Below are 17,461 nucleotides of genomic sequence, written 5' to 3'. Positions count from 1 at the left end.
TTTCGAAAACCGGTCACGTTGCTGGAGTCAAGGTCTTTCTCCCAAGATAAGGGAAGAGCCTGGGCAGAGAGAAGTCAAAGCAGAGTGGCTTCCACACCCTCAGCACCACTGACATCGTCGGGGGGTGATTCTCTGCTTCTGGGGGGTGGTGTGGGGCAGGCCGGAGGGGGCTGCCGCGTGCATGGCCAAGTGTTTAGCAGCATCCTTAGTCTCTCCTGATGAGATGCCAGGGATGCCCCCCCTCCCTCATTATCACAACCAAACACACCTGCAGACATTGCCAAATGTCCCCGGGAGGCACAAATGTTTGCAAACTGCCATTCTAGGTTTTAGGTTCCTAATAAAGTCACCAGAGGAAATAAACATGTTCTATACCTTCCAGGTACAAAGGTTAATGAACCACTTTGTCAATCTCTTTGCCAACAAACAAAAAGTCTCCTAGAAACAAGATAAGGCATATTCCCAGGGAGGGAGTCAGTAGCACCCCCCCCCGGCTCCTGATGCCTCCCATCCCAAGCCTAGCTCCCGTTCTCCATCTGAGAGAGACAGAATTCCACCAAACCAAACACTCGCCCTCCAGCCTGGGTGTTCTACAAAAGACGTGATTAATCCAACACGGAAACAAAAATTTCCCTTTAGGAGGAGCCAAAAATGTGTTTCAGACAAATCCAAGGTCATTGGCACTGGCCACAGCTGAGCAAGATTGGTCCCTGACGCCAAGCCTTATCGTCAGGGTCCCTCCAGAGAGGTGAAAAGACCGGAGGGTGGGGGGAGAGAGCAAATTTGATTTTAGACCCACAGTCAGAGGACCTCTGTGACCTGCCTAGCAGGGGGCTGAGTGGCTAAATTGGAGAAATGACCCCACAGCGGTGCAAGGGCACTGGATGGTATTTTCACCACCAAAATTAAGTGCTGACATGCACACACACAAAATTTTTTAATTGGCAGCATCCCATGTTCTGCATAATCTGCTTTGGATATGCGTGTGGCTGGGGACAAAGAGAAGGGCAAAAAAAAAAAATCCCTTCTGTGGCCAATAGGGTGTAAGGACTGTCCTTGCTCACCTGGAAAGAATGGGGAGATGAGAGAGAATTCATTCTGGGGGAAAAAAACTGAGATAAATCCGCAGAGGGTTATTTTTGCCTAAATGAAGGAAATGGCAACCCACTCCAGTGTCCTTGCCTAGAGAATCCCAGGGATGGTGGAGCCTGGTGGGCTGCCATCTATGGGGTCGCACAGAGTTGGACATGACTGAAGTGACTTAGCAGCAGCAGCAGCGGCCCACCAAGCAGATGCGGGAAATATGTTATTTCAAAATTGCTACCACACTTTGTGTGACCTTGGCTTGACTTGGGCTAAGAGACAATCTGAGAAAGGAGACTCTGTAGCAAGAGGAGAGCTGGTTAGACTTACAGCAGAACTTTCCGACCACAGGAGCATAGACATGTAGAAACTCATTTGATCGGGCATTTAAATGCTAAAAGGGAGAGTTGGCTATCTCACACTGGCAAAAGTAAATTCTTTTCTTTTAAAACCTCTAGGGTTCGCAGCAGCACTATTCATAATAGTCCAAAACGGGAAACAGCTCATATGCTCATGAGCCATTGAATGGATAAATAAAATGTGGTGTGTCTACACAATGGAATATGATTCAACAATCAGAAGAAATGAAGTTCTGATGCAAGCTTCCACAGACGGACCCTGGAAACATCACGCTAACTAAACGAGAGAAGCCAGTCACAAAAGAATTCTGTTCGTACAGAAATGTTCAGAGTAGGACAAACCTATAGAGAAAGTAGATTTGTGTGGTGACCACTGTGACAAATAGAAATACCACCGGCAACTAACACAGCGTTGTAGGTAAGTTATGCTTTAAAAACAAAATAGAAACAAAGATCAGATTTGTAGTCACCAGAGATGGTGGGGGGAGCAAGAATTGGATGAAGTAGTCAAGAGGCACTAACTCCCAGTTATAAAATAAGTGCTAGAAATATAATGCACATGATTAATATAATTAAAACTGCTTAGTAATTACTAAGAATTCTCATCACAGGAAAAAAAATTCTTTTTCTGTTTCTTTACTTTTGCAACTATATGAAATGATGGATGTACACTAAACTTATTGCGGTCCTATTTCAGGATGTACTAAGTCAAATCCCATGCCTCAGATTTACACAGTATTCTTTGTAAATTACAAATCAGAAGAAATTACAACTCAAAAATCAGAAGGAAAAAAAGCAGATGAAGTGGTTGCCTAGGACTTAGAGGGCAGGGAGGAAATGGGGAGTGACTGCCAACGGATGTGAGGTTTCCTCGAGGGGGTGAGACTGTCCTGAAACTCAGCTTGGTGATGGCTGCACAAATAAAATACTGGAGTATTTCTAAAACTCACTGAATCACATGATGTGTGAATTGTATCTCAATAAAGGACTTATTAAAAACCACTAGGGGGACTTCCCTGGCGGTCCAGTGGTTAACACTTTGCCTTTTAATGCTAGGGGTACAGGTTCTATCCCTGCTTGGGAGCTAAGAACCTACATGCCTTAGGGCCAAAAAACCAAAACAGGAAACAGAAGTAACACTGTAACAAATTCAATAAAGACTTTAGAAAAATGGCTCACATTAAAAAAAAAAAGAAAAAGAAAAACCCCAAACGAGGAGGACTCCAGCAAACTCTCACGCAGAGGAATGAAGCTGAGCATTCTGGCTGTGGGCCCGCCCATCTCTGACATTCATCAGCTCCCCAGCTGCAATGAGAACAAATCCCAAACTCCTCACGCTGAAAGACCCGGACGGGTAACCCCCTCGCCAGCCTCATCTCGCACCCTCAGCCCTTGCCCACCATGGTGTGGCCACACTGGCCTCTTTCCTGTCCCTTGAACAGACTGAGCTCATGCAAGGGCTGAGGCCTCTGCTGTTACTTGGGTCAGAACACTGCTCCCCAGAGGGAACCCTAACCATGCTGCCTGAGGTGCCTGAACCCCCAAACTCTTCAGCCCATTGCCCGACGTGCTCTCCTTCACAGCACTTAATGCTGCACAGAACCATTTCCATTGGCTGACTGCTGACTGCCTTTCTCTCCCACTAGACCCTGAGCTAGGGCAGGATTTGCCTGGATCTTGCTCACTTCTGTCTCCCCCAAATCTAGAACGCTACTAGTTTAAGGGCCAAACTACATCCCCCACCAACTAAATTCATACGTTGAAGTTCTGACCTCCAGTACCTAGGAATGTAACTGCATGAGGAGCCATGGTCTCTGGTGTTAACTGTTCACATGGGCTCCTGAGGATGGACCCTAATCCTATATAATTGATGCCTCATAAGAAGGGGAGATCTGGAAAGACACACACAAAAAGAACCCCGTGTGAAGAGGAAGGCAGGACTGGCTGATGCTCCTGCAGGCCAAGGAATGCCACAGAGCGCCAGCAAACCACGAGATGCTGGCGGACAGGCATGGCACCCTCACGGCCCTCAGGAGAAGGCCGCCACCTTGACCTCAGACGCCCAGCCTCCAGAACCATGAGACCACCCACTCCCATCGTTTAAGCTAGCGGGACTCTCGTTATAGCAGCCCTACGAGAACGACGCAGAGCTTAACACATGGCTGAGTGCTCAGTGAACACCAATCAGTGAATGGTAAATAGCTTTCTTAGGGCTCAGCCGCATTCACAGAGACAGGGACCCGCCTGCCCCTGGCACACGAGGGACGAGACCCCGTTTTTGTTTTTTTTTTTTAATCTTTTAGCCACACCACTTGGCAAGTGGGATCTTAGTTTCCCAATCAGGGACTGAACCTGAGCCCCTGCAGTGGAAGTATAGAGTACTAACCACTGGAGCGCCAGGGAAATCCCAGGACGAGCTTCTTGTAAGCCTCAGTTTCCTCCCCGGTGGACTGGGCACCACCATCTTCCCTCCCATGAGAAGCTGTGAGGAGGAGTGAGTGAGCCAACGTGATGACCCCTGTCGGGGACAGAAGCCCTGGTCAGCAGTCAACAATCACTCACTGACATGTATCCTCACATCACAGACACCCTGATGACAACTCTGCCCACGGGAGTTGTGCAACGGGACAGTCCTGCAGCCCCAACCGGGGGGTGGGGGGTTGGGAGACAGCCTATCTGAGACCTGCCTGGGGACTGAGCATGTAACAAACACGCCCCAGGGGCCCAGGGAGTCTGTAATTAGTTCCTGGAAGAGGGAGATCACAGCAGGACAGGCCATCTCGCTTTAGTTCCACTCTTTTTAGCAACAGCTGAAACCAAAGCAGAAAAGGCATCAGATGACTTCTTTCCTCTCTGTGTAAGGCAGGTCAAGGCTCCTTGAGGGGGTGGGGAGCAACCAGCAGAGGATCCGTTCCAGATGCCCATCCGACATAAATACAGGGCAACCCGCAGGCCAACCAATTCCCTGAATTTCAAACCAACTAAAGGAGAGAACGGGGCTTCCCTGCTGGCTCAATCAGTAAAGAAACTGCCTGCAATGCAGGAGACCCGGGTTCAGTCCCTGGGTAGGGAAGATTCCCTGGAGTAGGAAATGGCAACCCACTCCAGTATTCTTGCCTGGAGGATCCCATGGATAGAGGAGCCTGGTGGGCTACAGTCCATGAGACTGCAAAGTCAGGTACGACCCAGTTAACACGCATACACATAATAAGAGAGAACAGGATTCTTAGACACCTCACCCTGTTTGCTTCAAATAAAGACAGGGTAAGGCCCCAGCCCAGAATTTAGAGCATGCTCTTGTGAGGACAGAGCAGGTGTGGTGGTTGAGAAGTGGGCAGGTCTACCTGAACCTGGCAGATGCCACATGCATAGGGTATCAGGGGGCACTCTTCCCAAGAAAAGTAACAGCAGCAGCTGTCACTGGCACTGTGCCAAAGGCTCCAGTAATCTAGCACATTCAGGCGCCAGAAGGTCGGGTCTGTTGTTTCACTGCTTCATCAGGAATGGCCAGACGTCACACAGCTGGAAAGAGCAGCAGCTGAGACTGGAACTAAGGTCCTGCCAACCTCCAACCTGCAGGCTCAGCTACCAGGTCTGGCCTCATGACCCGTGTCACTGCCTCAATGGGCATGAATGTGAGCAAACTCTGGGAGACAGCAAGGGACAGGGAAGCCTGGCGTGCTGCAGTTCATGGGGTTGCAAGGAGTCGGCTATGACTGAGCAACTGAACGACAACAAGGTGAGTGTGCCACTGGCTTCTCACAGCCTCCTGGGAGCCAGGAGGACTGTAATTATCACTACCTCCATCTTTGTCATGAAACCCCTGTAACTCCACAGGCCCAGAGATATATTGCATTAAAGTACTGGGACTTGTGTCCAGTTCTGCTGACCCAGCTGTCTAAAGTACTGGGACTCCCTCTCAACTGAAAGTCCTTCCAGATGGTTCCTGAGAGGGCCTGGCCTAGCCCCCCACCTGATGCCCTCCTGAGCTTCCAGGGTGGCTGGTGAGAACTTTCAGAGGGAGACCTGGGGCCGACCGGGCACCACCCGCACCGAAGGCCCACACAGTCCTACCATCTTCCGGCTGCCCCTGCTCCTGCTCGGCGCTGGCGTAGGTACGCAGGAACTCGGCGAAGGCACCATCCCGAGCCAGTAGCTCCTGGTAGGAGCCCATCTCGGAGATCTTGCCGCCACTCATGACTATGATAACATCCATCTGGGGCAAGTAGCTGATGCCGTGCGTGACTAGGAGCCGCGTCTGCAGGGAGAGCAGAGACACGGCCACATTAGCGCATGCGCGCAAGAGGGACTTTCTCACCCCACCCCCACCCCACACACCTGTACATGAGCCTGGAATGCAGGCATACAGAAGCACTGCAATCTGCAGGCCAGGAGCTGGGGTGGGGGGGGTCGGGGGCGCGGGCAGGTGTGAGGGAAACAACGATCCTTGCTCCAGATTCTAGGGTTCGGACAGATGAGTAAAATGCTGTGTGCTGTGTTGTGAGCACGTGGAAATAAAGTGGAAAGGATACTGAGATGGGGGGTGGGGGGGTTGCAATTTTAATAAGGGTGATGAGGAAAGTTGGTTTTGAACAATAATCTGGAGGAGACGCAGAGAAGGAACCATCCATGTGTAGATGAATAAAACAATGACGCTCCTGCAAAAAAACGTGCATGCTGTGACTTAAGTTTTTCGTTTCCCCACCCCCAAAAGACTACAGCATTTGTACATGGGTATCTATTTTATCTAACTGAAAGTCTGGGAGGATGTGCATCAAACCGTTTACACAAGTTGGCAAACTTTTTCTTAAAACAGCCTAATGGTAAACATTTTCAGCTTTATGGGCTCTCTGCTCATACACAAGACATAAACAGATGGGCTGGCCATGATCCAGTAAAGCTTTATTTATGGAAGCGGATATGTAACTTGAATACAATTTTCCTATGTCACAAAATATTTGTCTTCAGGATTTTTTTCCAACCACTTAAAAATGTAAAGACCATTCTTGGCTGGTGGGCTGCCTACAAAACAGGCAGTGGGCTAGATTCACTGGCCCCTGCTTTCGAGAGCAGCTAGGGCTGCAGGATGAGGGAGAATTGTTGTTTTTTTTAACTCTACATATACTGTCTGGTTTTGTTACTATGGGCCTGTATTTCTTTCACAACCAGAACAAGTTTTTAATATGTAAAAATTAAACAGAATTCTTATGGGGTGCAGGGGAATGCTTACAACAGATTAAGGAGCATGTTTATTATATGTATACATATATATATATGCATGATGTGATAATCATATTAAAAAGCTTATACAGAACTTCCCTGGTGGCCCAGTGGTTAAGAATCCACCCACCAGTGCAGGGGACACAGGTTTGATTCCTGGTCTGGGAAGTTCCCACATGTGAAGAGCAGCTAAACCCTTGTGCCCTAAAGTCTGTGTTCCACAACAAAAGCAGCCTCCACAATGAGAAGCGTGCACATGGAAACCAGACAGTGGCCAGCCAGCTCCATGCGCTCCCAAACAACTAAAGACAGTCTGTGGGCAACAAGGAAGACCCAGTGCAGCCAAAAATAACAAACAAAAAAAGCTTATATACACAGCAAAAAGACTTGAAAGAAATACAAAAATCTCTAAGTGGTGAGACGATGCATAATTGTTTTTCTCCTTCATGGTTTTCTGAATTTGCTACATTTTTTCCCATGGGCATGTCTTACTATTTAATGGGAGAGGCTGAAGAAGAGCCTCTGTAACTCCCCTAAACAAACAAATTTCAAAAAGAATAAAAGAGGGAAGGAACCCTTTCCTGTCATGTTAAGGTCTGGTGGCCGTTTTCCTGCTCAAACCTCTGTCCCTCAGCCCACGGCCACGTCAGCAGGGAAAGGAGGGCCAGCTCCTTGGGACAGGGGATGGTGTGTGTGGGAGGGTACTTCCCTGGGCGACACCACCCCTATTGTTTAAGCAGAAAGAAAGGCTTCTTTCTGCCAAGCGGAGGCAATGAGAACAAGAAGGCTGTCCCCAGAAGGCCGCCAAGGGATGGATTCGAAAATATGATCTCCAGTCCAATCAAGCGAAGGGGTCCCAAAGGGGACCCACCACGACCTGACCAAAGAGCGGGGACCCCAAGTCGCCCCCACAGCAGGTACCTTGTTCTTCAGAAGCCCCTTGGGGCCAACCACGTTTTCAAAGATGTGCTTGCCCACGTGGGCGTCCACGGCTGAGAGGGGATCGTCGAGGAGGTAGACATCGGAGTCGCAGTACACAGCCCGCGCCAGGCTCACGCGCTGCTTCTGGCCCCCGGACAGGTTCACGCCCTGCGGAGAAACACAACAGAAGGGTGGGCCTCCTGAGAAGCCGAGACAGGCAGAGGGGTGCACCAGCTCACCATGCATCGCCCCTCGCCAGAGGCCCCGCAGGGCTGAGCCTGCCTCCCGCGGAAGGAGCGGTGGTAACGGGGCGAGATCGCGCCTGCACCAACGTGAGTTCAAGTCCTGGCTCTGGGTTCAGCCTCAACTGTGAAACCCGCCAAAAGAAAACCCGAGCCGCCGGGTGCTGCTGAGCAGGGCACGGTCAGGAAGGCGAGGCTGGTGGCACCACACAGTGCTGGCTACAGGAAGGCTTGTGATCTTGAGGCTTCGCTCACTGGTGAAGCCATGCAGTCAAGGCTGGCTGTGCCCCAGGGGTGCTGCAATCCAGCCTGCACCCCGCCAGCCAGCAGGAAGGGCAATGTTTGCTAATCTGAACCAGGGCACAAGGTCCACGGGGCCCTCCTGCAGCAGGTAAGCCAGCATCACTTGCATATCTGGCTGGAGTCAGAGTGGACACCTGCTAGGCTAACCACCCAGCTCCCGTCCCAAGAGATGCCCACCCTCCCCCTGCTCTGAGACAGGGTCCTGGTAGCCAGGTTCATTTTGAGAGTTCCTCTAGTTCACAGCTTTTTGGCCCCAGGCAGACATCAGACCCAAACTAAGCCAATCACATCCTCTTCCTCCAAAACTGGGTGCATGTGTACCTGAGAAGTCACTTTGGTCGTGTCCAACTCTGCAGCCCTATGGACAGTAGCCCACCAGGCTCCTCTGTCCATAGGATTCTCTAGGCAAGAATACTGGAGTGGGCTGCCGTGCCCTCCTCTAGGGGGTCTTCCCAACCCAGGGATCGAACCAGCGTCTCTTACATCTCCACAAGTGCCACCTGGGAAGCCCCCACATTGATTACTAGAGCCTAAACAAGGAGAGTGAGGAATCTCCAAGTGGCAGATATATACATTTTGGAGAAAAACGACAAAGCTCCTCAGAAAAGCAGAGATGAAATTCAGAGGAGGAATCAGTCCCTTCCTGAGCCCCACCACATTCCAGCCCTTGGATTCCACACAATGCCTGTAAATTAAGTTCTCACTCAGGATTCTTTGCCACTTGAAAACTCCAAAAGCTCTAATAATTTTGTTTTTTTCTTTCCAAGGAACTGCAGGTTTCACTCAAATAAATGGCTAACGAAGTAGGAAAGTTGGTGGAGCCACTGGCTTGCATTAATAACTAAAAACAAGGGCGGGAAAGCGCTTTAGTCGGCTCCAGACCATTTGCGCTCCTCATGTGCATACCACTTAACCACCAGGGGGCAATTGAGCAAGCCAGCCAGGCAGAGAGGAAAGCATGTGCAAAGGCCCTGAGATGGGAAGGGGCTCCGGAAGTCATTTGGCCTTTCTGTGCCTCCTTTTCCTCTACCATTACACAGAATTAACAGTAAATTCCATCTCCTGGGCTTGCTGTAAGGACAAGATATGTATAAAGTGTTTAGCACTGTGCCTGGCACATAGCGATTACTCCCTAAGTGTTAGCTATTGTATTATTATGTGTATCATTATCATAATGATAATGTTTTGAAAAGGGCTGTGGACATTTGAATCACTGACACCCCTATGCCCTGTATAGTGCCAATGGTCTTGGGACTTGTCTGTCATATGACCGCAAAAGTAACATGCACTCTCTGGTTCTTTGTCTTCGGGTTCAACCAAGTGATTTGCTTTATGGGTAGAAAGGATGGTGTGCTTTAAAAGACATCACATTTTGTTGTTCTTGTTGTTCTCTTGGGCTTCTGCTGCTGCCATTGAAAAAGCTTCCCCCTGGGGAGCTGCTGTCCCCTCACCCAGGCCCTAGTAAGAAGCCACTGGGGAGACCTGAGCCACAGCCACAGCCTAGAACCAGGCTTAGCTGGCCTGCAATGTGGAACAGAGCCACCCGGCTGAGCCCAGCCTGGGTCACCCAGTCATGGTTGACCCACCCATAAGTAGCAAAGTGTTTAACATCATAAGTGACTGAGATTTTTTTGTGCTTGTTTGTTACACAGCAATAGCTGACTGATACAGGGGCCATGCTGAAGTCTACTGACCTTCTCACCAATCTCTGTCCGGTCCCCACTAGGCAGGATTTCCAGGTCTGGGAGGAGGGCACAGGCTTCTATCACAGCCTTATAATACCGTTCCTGTAGCTGGCGTCCAAAAAGGATGTTTTCTCGGAGAGAAATGTTCTGAATCCAGGCCTGCTGTGGGACGTAGGCCACTGAGCCCTAGGTGGCAAACAAAGAAGGTGGCAGGACAGACAGACTTGGTTATCAAGAGAGCAGCCGGCCTACACCCGGTCCAGGAAGGCCTTACTGCACAAGATACCTTCATCACATCTATGGTTTCAACAAGAGGGAAACCAAGACCCAAAGGACTACAGACACCAGGGCCGGGATCAGAGTCCATTCTAGGCCAGTCACTGGCTCCAATATTGAGAGTTCGAGAGCTGAAGTCCTTGTTAATGAGATTAGTTATGTATTTAGTAACTGTTCACTGGACAGCAGCAAACAAAACGCCTAGCTCCCCTACACTGCACACCTGAATCTTATAAAATGCTGTACGTCATCTGTGCGCTAAGTCGCCTCAGTCACGTCTGACACACTGCAACCATATGGACTGTAGCCTACCAGGCCCCTCTCTCCATGGGATTCTCCAGGCAAGAATAATGGAGTGGGTTGCCATGCCCTCTTCCAGGGGATACTCCCAACCCAGGGATCGAACCCACGTCTCTTATGTCTCCTGCACTGACAGGCAGGTTCTTTACCACTAGCACCACCTGGAAGCCCCCACATCATCTATACTTCAACTTAAGAAATTTTATAAAATATTTAAAATAAAATAAATTTTAAAATAAACAACAACCAAAACCTCCTGGTTCCCAAGAAAGGGAAGTACCTGAAGAATAAAAATAAAAAAAATTATTTGATTATTGTTGTGGTACAGGCTAAGAGAGAGAAAAATACAAGACTTTCCAAAAAGTCCTTTAAAAGGAAGACTTAACCTATACTGGAAAAGAATCTGAAAAAGAATACATATACACATTTACCTGAATGACTTCACTGTACACCAGAAACTAACACAACATTGTAAATCAACTATAGTTCAATTAAAAAAAAAACTTTTTTTTTAAGGGAGACTTGGTTTGGGACAACATTAAAAGAACCCTTGAAATTTCCTTGATGAAATTTAAGCAAAGATATCTGTATAAAAACTGTCCGTTTCTAAAGTTGCTGTCTATTTCCACATAATGCAAGGTGTCAGAATGGCATAAGAACAAAGACTATGAGGAGGGCATTTGTTTCATGTATTTCAGTAACTGAAAAAAATTAATTTAAACAAGGACTGACAGGTGAAAATACGTTGGTCTGATAAAGAGAAGAGGAAAGAGCATTTCAGTCTGAGGAACTGCAAGAGAGGGAGGCAGGGGACAGACAGGCTCCAGGTTAGACATTTACAGGTGACCTCTGCCTGCGTTTCATGGGGGGACGAAGAAGTGGGCTTCAGGTTGGATGCTTACAACTAGTTTCCTCTTTGCATTTCCTGAGACAAAAGAGGTGGGCTCCAGTCAAGGCATTTACAGTCAGCCTATTTGCCCTCCAAAATGGAACAACAGAAACAGGGTAAATAGGCAGTCTTTGTCTTGTAAATATCCTTAAGAGAATAGTCATGGCCAGGACAAAGAAGGGCAAAATCCTGTTTGGGCAAAGGATTAAGGGATCTCCACTCCCCTCCTTTTTCTGGAACAAAGGAGACACTGCACAAGCATGGGAAGGCTCCTTAGGGTCAAAAGTCAGAGAATAATGCCAGACCATAATGAGTCTTATTCCTCCCAGAAGACTCCACTTTGAGATCCATCTTGGCTAAGGTGTGCACACCTCAGGGGAAGACAAAGACCTGGAAAACGGCCCCCTTATGAAGGATTTAAACTTCCGAAAAGCAGCTACGAACTCTCTGAGTTTGCCCACGCAGCTTTTTGCAGGCACTTTTCTTTTCAACAAACTTTTTACTTTACTCGTACCTTCTGCCTCCTCTCCTTAATTTGCTCTTGACCAAGTGGGTAAGGGCTAGGGCTGGGGACTCAGGCCCTAACTGCTGGCTCCTGTGGTCCAGGGGTTAGGACTCCCAGTTCAGGAAACTAAGACCTGGCTGCCAGCTACCGCTCACTGCCACTTGCTGCAAGCTGCCGCTGACTGCTGTGTGTGTCCAAAATGAAGAGGAACTTCGCAAGTCTGAGCAACGGGAAGGCCAGTGTGATGGGACCATGATGTGAGAGGAAGACAGGCAGGAAGGAGCTGGGGGGTGGGAGGGGACTCACACGAAGCTGGTGGTCCTAGTGACAAGTGTGTGTGTGTGTGTGTGTGTGTGTGTGTGTGTGTGTGTGTGTGTGTGTGTGTTAGTTGCTCAATTCAGTTCAGATCAGTTTAGTAGCTCAGTAGTGTCTGACTCTTTGTGACAAGTGTGTGTGTGTGTGTGTGTGTGTCTGTGTGTGTGTGTTAGTTGCTCAGTTCAGTTCAGATCAGTTTAGTAGCTCAGTAGTGTCTGACTCTTTGTGACCCCATGGACTGCAGCCCACAAGGCTCCTCTGCCCATGGAATTCTCCAGGCAAGAATACTGGAGTGGGTTGCCCGTTCCCTTCTCTGGGATGAGAAGTATAAGCTTCACTAAAAGGGCAAAGGGGAGCCCTCAAAGACTGTTAAATAAAGGGATGCTAGGAGGATGAGGTTGGAAATGAAACCCAGGGAGCCCAGCTCTTCATCTCCACTCTCAGATAAATAACCAAACTGCTGACGTCAATATCCTAACTTAAAGTGGCCAGGACTGTCACAAAGCCTCACTGCAGAACCCACAGGTAATTCCCACAGTATGCATGAGCCCTACCAACTAAACTACTGAGACAAAATAAACATTTTAAACACATTTCCCGCACTTTCCTTGTTGTAGTTAGTTGCTCAGTTATGTTCGACTCTTTATGACCCCATGGACTGTACCCTGCCAGGCTCCTCTGTCCATGGAATTTTCCAGGCAAGAATATTGGAGAGGGTTGTCATTCCCTTCTCCAGGGGATCTTCCTGACCCAGGGATCAAACCTGGGGTCTACCCACATTGTAGGGAGCCCTTCACTTACCAAAGCAAAATAACCAGTCACAAATAAATCTACAACCTCATCAAACCCCAAATATTCAAACACCCTCACTTTTTGGTCCATCATCTATATATTCAGTGGTTCTCAAGGGGGGGTAATTTTGCCCCCCCAAGGGACATATGTGACAATGTCGAGAGACACTTGTGGCTGCTTCTGGCATCTCATGGCAGAGGTCAGGGATGCTGCTGAACACCCTACAGTGCACAGGACAGCCTCCACAGCAGAGAATTATCTGGCGTGAAATGTCAATAGGGCTGTGATTGTGGAAACCCAGGGTTAATCGAACAGAAGGCAATGTGGATCCCACCATGATCCCGAGTCTTTTTCCAATTAACCTAGCTCATGCTGCTTATGAACTTTACTTTATAACATGTATTTGAAAGTAATGACAGATCATTTCTTAAAACAATAGGTCCAAGGGATCTTCCTGACCCAGGGACTGAACCTCTGTCCCTTGTGTCTCCTGCACTGGCAGACAGGTTCTTTACCACTAGCGCCACCTGGGAAACCCTCATTAGTCTGGACCCAACTATCATACACTTTGCTCTAACGCACATTAGGCTCAAGGGCATATGATCATCAACAAAGAAAGGATTTTGCTCTGAAATGAAAACTATGGCACAAACCAGCATCCCCCAAAAGTAGACTCCAGGAGACAGTAATCTTAAGACATAAGGAGTTGCTGTCTAGGCAATGAAGAGGTGCAGGCAAATGTGTCTGGGACACGCAGGATTAACCAAAGTTAAACAGGTGGGTTTTTCCCCCCCCCTCCCTGCAGGACTTATCAGAGCCTTAAGTATTCAACAGGAAAGGAATCAGAATCTGTACTATTTCCCAAGCTTGTTTGAGCCCAGGACTCTTTATTCCCTGAACAGTAAGATGAATTTGCTGCAGATCACGCTCCAAGAAATGCTGGTATCAACAAAACTCTGGAAGAAAATATCCTCAACCCCAGGGAAGGGTCTTGGGGGTGGGGGACAGAGCTAAATGCCAAACAAGTCTCCTGATTCTGATGTTACACATCTGTTCACTAAGGCAGCCTCTTAAACTCTCTCCCAAGACACTGCAACTCAGTTCAAAACACTGTGTATTTAAAAGCAGTAAAAACAGTCTCCTTTTAGCCCCATATTAAGAATCCAACAAACACTGAGAATTTAAGTAAGTCCCTTAAAAAGAATTCTCCAAGGAAATATTCCAATAACATCAATAAAAAATTTTAAGTGTTGTTACATTTGCCAAAAGAGATACAAGGAGAACCACAAAGAGAAAGAACAAGCCCGAAAGAGCCATGCTTGAGGTGGCCCCAGGATGCACACTGCAGGGCGGTGATGGGGAGGGAGTCGAGGGCAGAGGGTGGACCAGGGGGCATTCGTGTGTTTACTAAATACTTATCCAGTGCCTACTACATCCCGGGCACTATTCTAGGTGCTGAGACACAGCAGGAACTAAATGACACCACAATCTTGCCTCCTAGGAGGGCAGAGAAGAGAACGAAGGAGTCCCCACCTGCTGAACAAGGTCATAAAAGGTCATAAAAGGAAACACTGCATTGCCCTTTGGCCTTCCCTTTCGCCGTGAGTTACCTGACCCCCACCCAGGCCTCCTACCTTGACAGTCACGTGTCCCTCCACCTTGTCCATCTCGGCCAAGAGCGCTGAGAGTAGAGATGATTTCCCACAGCCCACCTGGCCCACCACGGCCACCAGGGAACCTTCCGGAACAGAGAAGGTGATGCTGAAACGACATGACACACCCTGGGCTCAGATGGGGGAGCCCGGCTTCCCGACGCTGGATGGGCCCCGAGTGGGGAGAGAGGGAAGGCAGGGTTGTCCGGAGTCTTGAGGTCTGGACATCACTCCCACTGTTTCTACAATGAGCTTATTAGTTCAGGGAACTGCCCCAGAGGCTTCTGTGCCAGGCCTGACACAGCTGCATCTTAGGAAAGACCCTGCAGGAGCGACCTGAGTGACCCCGAGACAGGAGAAGGGGGCTTGAGTGGAGGGGGATTCCCTTCACCTGGGGGCGTGATGCAGGTGCTCAAGGAAGGGTGCGTGTGTGCTCACTTAGTCACGTACAACCTTTTGCGACCCCACGGACTGTAGCCCACCAGGCTCCTCTGTCCATTGGATTCTCCAGGTAAGAATACTGGAGTGAGCTGCCACGCCCACCTCCAGGGGATCTTCCCAACTCAGGGATTGAACACACATCTCCTGCACCTCCTGCATTGCAGGTGGATTCTTTGCTACTGAACTAATGGGGAAGCTCAACAAAGAGGCCACCCCAAAACCAAGGCTAGAGGAAGGGTGAGCATGACCCAGACACCTGGGGACAGCCTGAGGAAAGGCCCGTGGGTGTGAAATCACAGGTGTGACCACAGGTAGACACATCAATGACACAAGATGAGGCAGGGAGTGGGGCGGCAGTCCTGAAGAGGTGGGTGGGTGGTGTCCAGACTCGAGACGGCCCCGGAGGACATGCTTCCCAGCTGGAAGCCAGACAGGAGGGCCTAACACATGTGAATCAGAGTTTCAGAAATATGTCTCTAATGACATAGCCCTTTGGTGGATATAACAGTAATCGAAGTATTGGGCTGGCCAAACTGTTTGTTCAGGGTTTTCCATAAACTGCTACAGAAAACTCCGAATACACGTTTTGGCCAACCAAACACAACAGGCTCAACACTCTGCGGACAAGATGGGCTGTCACACGTCATGGGACCAGGCCCGGCCCTCCACGGCAGACAGCAAAGTGGAGACGGGGGATCCCACCCGCTGGGGGCGGGTGGGCATGTCCAGGGCCTCCTCGGGTTCACCTGCATTGGCTGCTCTTTCCAAGAGCTGCTATTATGATTTCAACATATTGGTGGAAAGGTTGGAAAGGCTGATGGCTTTTGTTCGCATTGTTCAATCCTTCCATACATGCTACGTGGTCACACTGATTGTTCTTTTGTCACACTGATTGCTCTTTTGTTCTACGCTGGGAGGAAAATGGATGAAGGGGCCAGGACAGAACAGTCAGCCCAGTGAGGCAGCTCCTGTGATCATCCAGGCAAGACGGGAAAATTTTATAGGTCTGGATGGAGAAATCTGGGGTCAGTGGGGGTTGAAGGGTGGATATTCAATGGGTCGGTCAAGGGAGGGTGACGGGAACAAAAAGTTCTTTGAGGCTGGAAGGACAGACAGAGGGACAGAGGCATAGACACAGACTACTCACTTATGAAGCAGGACAAGAGAAGGGCTAAAGTTGAAGCTGACATGAGTTAAGTAGACGTAAGGAAGAACTTTCTAAACATGCAGTCCCATCCAGGGTAGCGTTACACAGACTCGTTTCTCCAGAAAGTCTGATCTGCCCCTCCCCACAGCCTCAAATAAAACACCGCAGTAATTTGGCTACTCAGTAAGGGGGCAATTATTTATGGGCATGGAGGGATATAAATCTGGCCCCTAAAAATGTCCTGTCCGGCCCTGTGATGGGGGACTCCTTAAGGAGTCTGAGATTCCGGAGCAACGCCTGCAGTTGGAAAGAACTCAGAGGCATTTGACAAGTAGCCAGGGAAGCAGGTCAATTCCCAGGATGCTGTGACTTAGAAAAATAAGGACTGAGGTGGGCAGTGTCTCAGACATAGAAATGGCGGGAAAGGGTGAACCAGGCAGCTAAGAGAGAGGATGGAGACCAACCCAGCTTGATATCACATGTGAGCGGACAAGTTTTCAGCAGACCCAATCCTTCCGGCCACCATCACAACGTCTGACCCACTCAGCCAATCAGTGTGCTCCGTCTCTTCTGGCACAGCGATTGGCTCAGGGAGAAGCACGTGACCCAACCTGGGCCAATAAGAGGCAAGTGGGTCTCCTGATGACATAGGAGGGACATCTGGAGTCGATGGGGGACATTTGGATCTTGAGGGAAGAGGACGTCTGAGAAGGAAGCAGCACAGGTGGCTGGGGAACAAAGACACGAAGGAGAGGCACTGTCTGAGTCCCTGGATCACACCGAACCTGAAAGTGAACCTTGGCAGTTACGAGAACCAGAAGTTTCTCTTTGTTGCATAAGCCGATCTGGGCAAGGTTTGAGTCACTCACAGTCTGAGGGAACCCTCTGAGCCAGGCTCACGGTCATCTGCTCCTCCCCGAAGCCCAAGCAGGTGCGACGGGACCTGCCGGATGAGCCGAACTGACGCTCATTGAGGCAAAGTGACCCATTCACGGTCACAGAGCTGGAGCTCGCTGGAATTCAGACCTGCGTTTGCCCAGGGCCCCGTGGCTCTCTCCACATCCCACTTACCCATGCAGTGTGGGGGGGTCATTCCTGGCCCACGTGAATGTGGCGTTCTTCACGGTGATGCTGTTCGTGGCTCCAGCTGGAAGGCACCAGAGATAACACATCAGGCGGAGGTGCAGCCGCGGCCTGCGCTGGAGCAGCAGGCTCTTACTTTTTGTTTTTCCATATCAGGCAGTTCAACTCCAGAGGCTGGACACCCATGCTAGGCATTATCTGGTCACATCAGTCACTGTTTCTGAAGAACTTCAACCAGCAGCTCTGGA

At 49.4% G+C, this 17,461-nt stretch overlaps 1 protein-coding gene across 4 annotated transcripts in view; it reads right to left on the bottom strand.

Annotated features, from left to right (window-relative positions):
- Positions 1-17,461, bottom strand: part of ABCC1 (ATP binding cassette subfamily C member 1) — a 155,659-nt gene that overhangs the window by 29,127 nt on the left and 109,071 nt on the right. For all 4 annotated transcript variants that reach the window (XM_018040732.1, XM_018040734.1, XM_018040733.1 and 1 more), the window contains exons 15-19: positions 17,202-17,277; positions 14,525-14,651; positions 9,823-9,999; positions 7,584-7,751; positions 5,517-5,700 (exon numbers count right to left, since the gene is read on the bottom strand). In XM_018040732.1, coding sequence (XP_017896221.1) covers positions 5,517-5,700; positions 7,584-7,751; positions 9,823-9,999; positions 14,525-14,651; positions 17,202-17,277 — 732 coding nt within the window. The remainder of the gene's footprint in view (positions 1-5,516; positions 5,701-7,583; positions 7,752-9,822; positions 10,000-14,524; positions 14,652-17,201; positions 17,278-17,461) is intronic.

This window comes from Capra hircus, chromosome 25 (assembly GCF_001704415.2).
Source record: "Capra hircus breed San Clemente chromosome 25, ASM170441v1, whole genome shotgun sequence".
NCBI classification, from domain to species: Eukaryota; Metazoa; Chordata; class Mammalia; order Artiodactyla; family Bovidae; genus Capra; species Capra hircus.
Note: the sequence above shows the minus strand (reverse complement) of the source record. Positions and strands in the feature narration are given on the sequence as shown.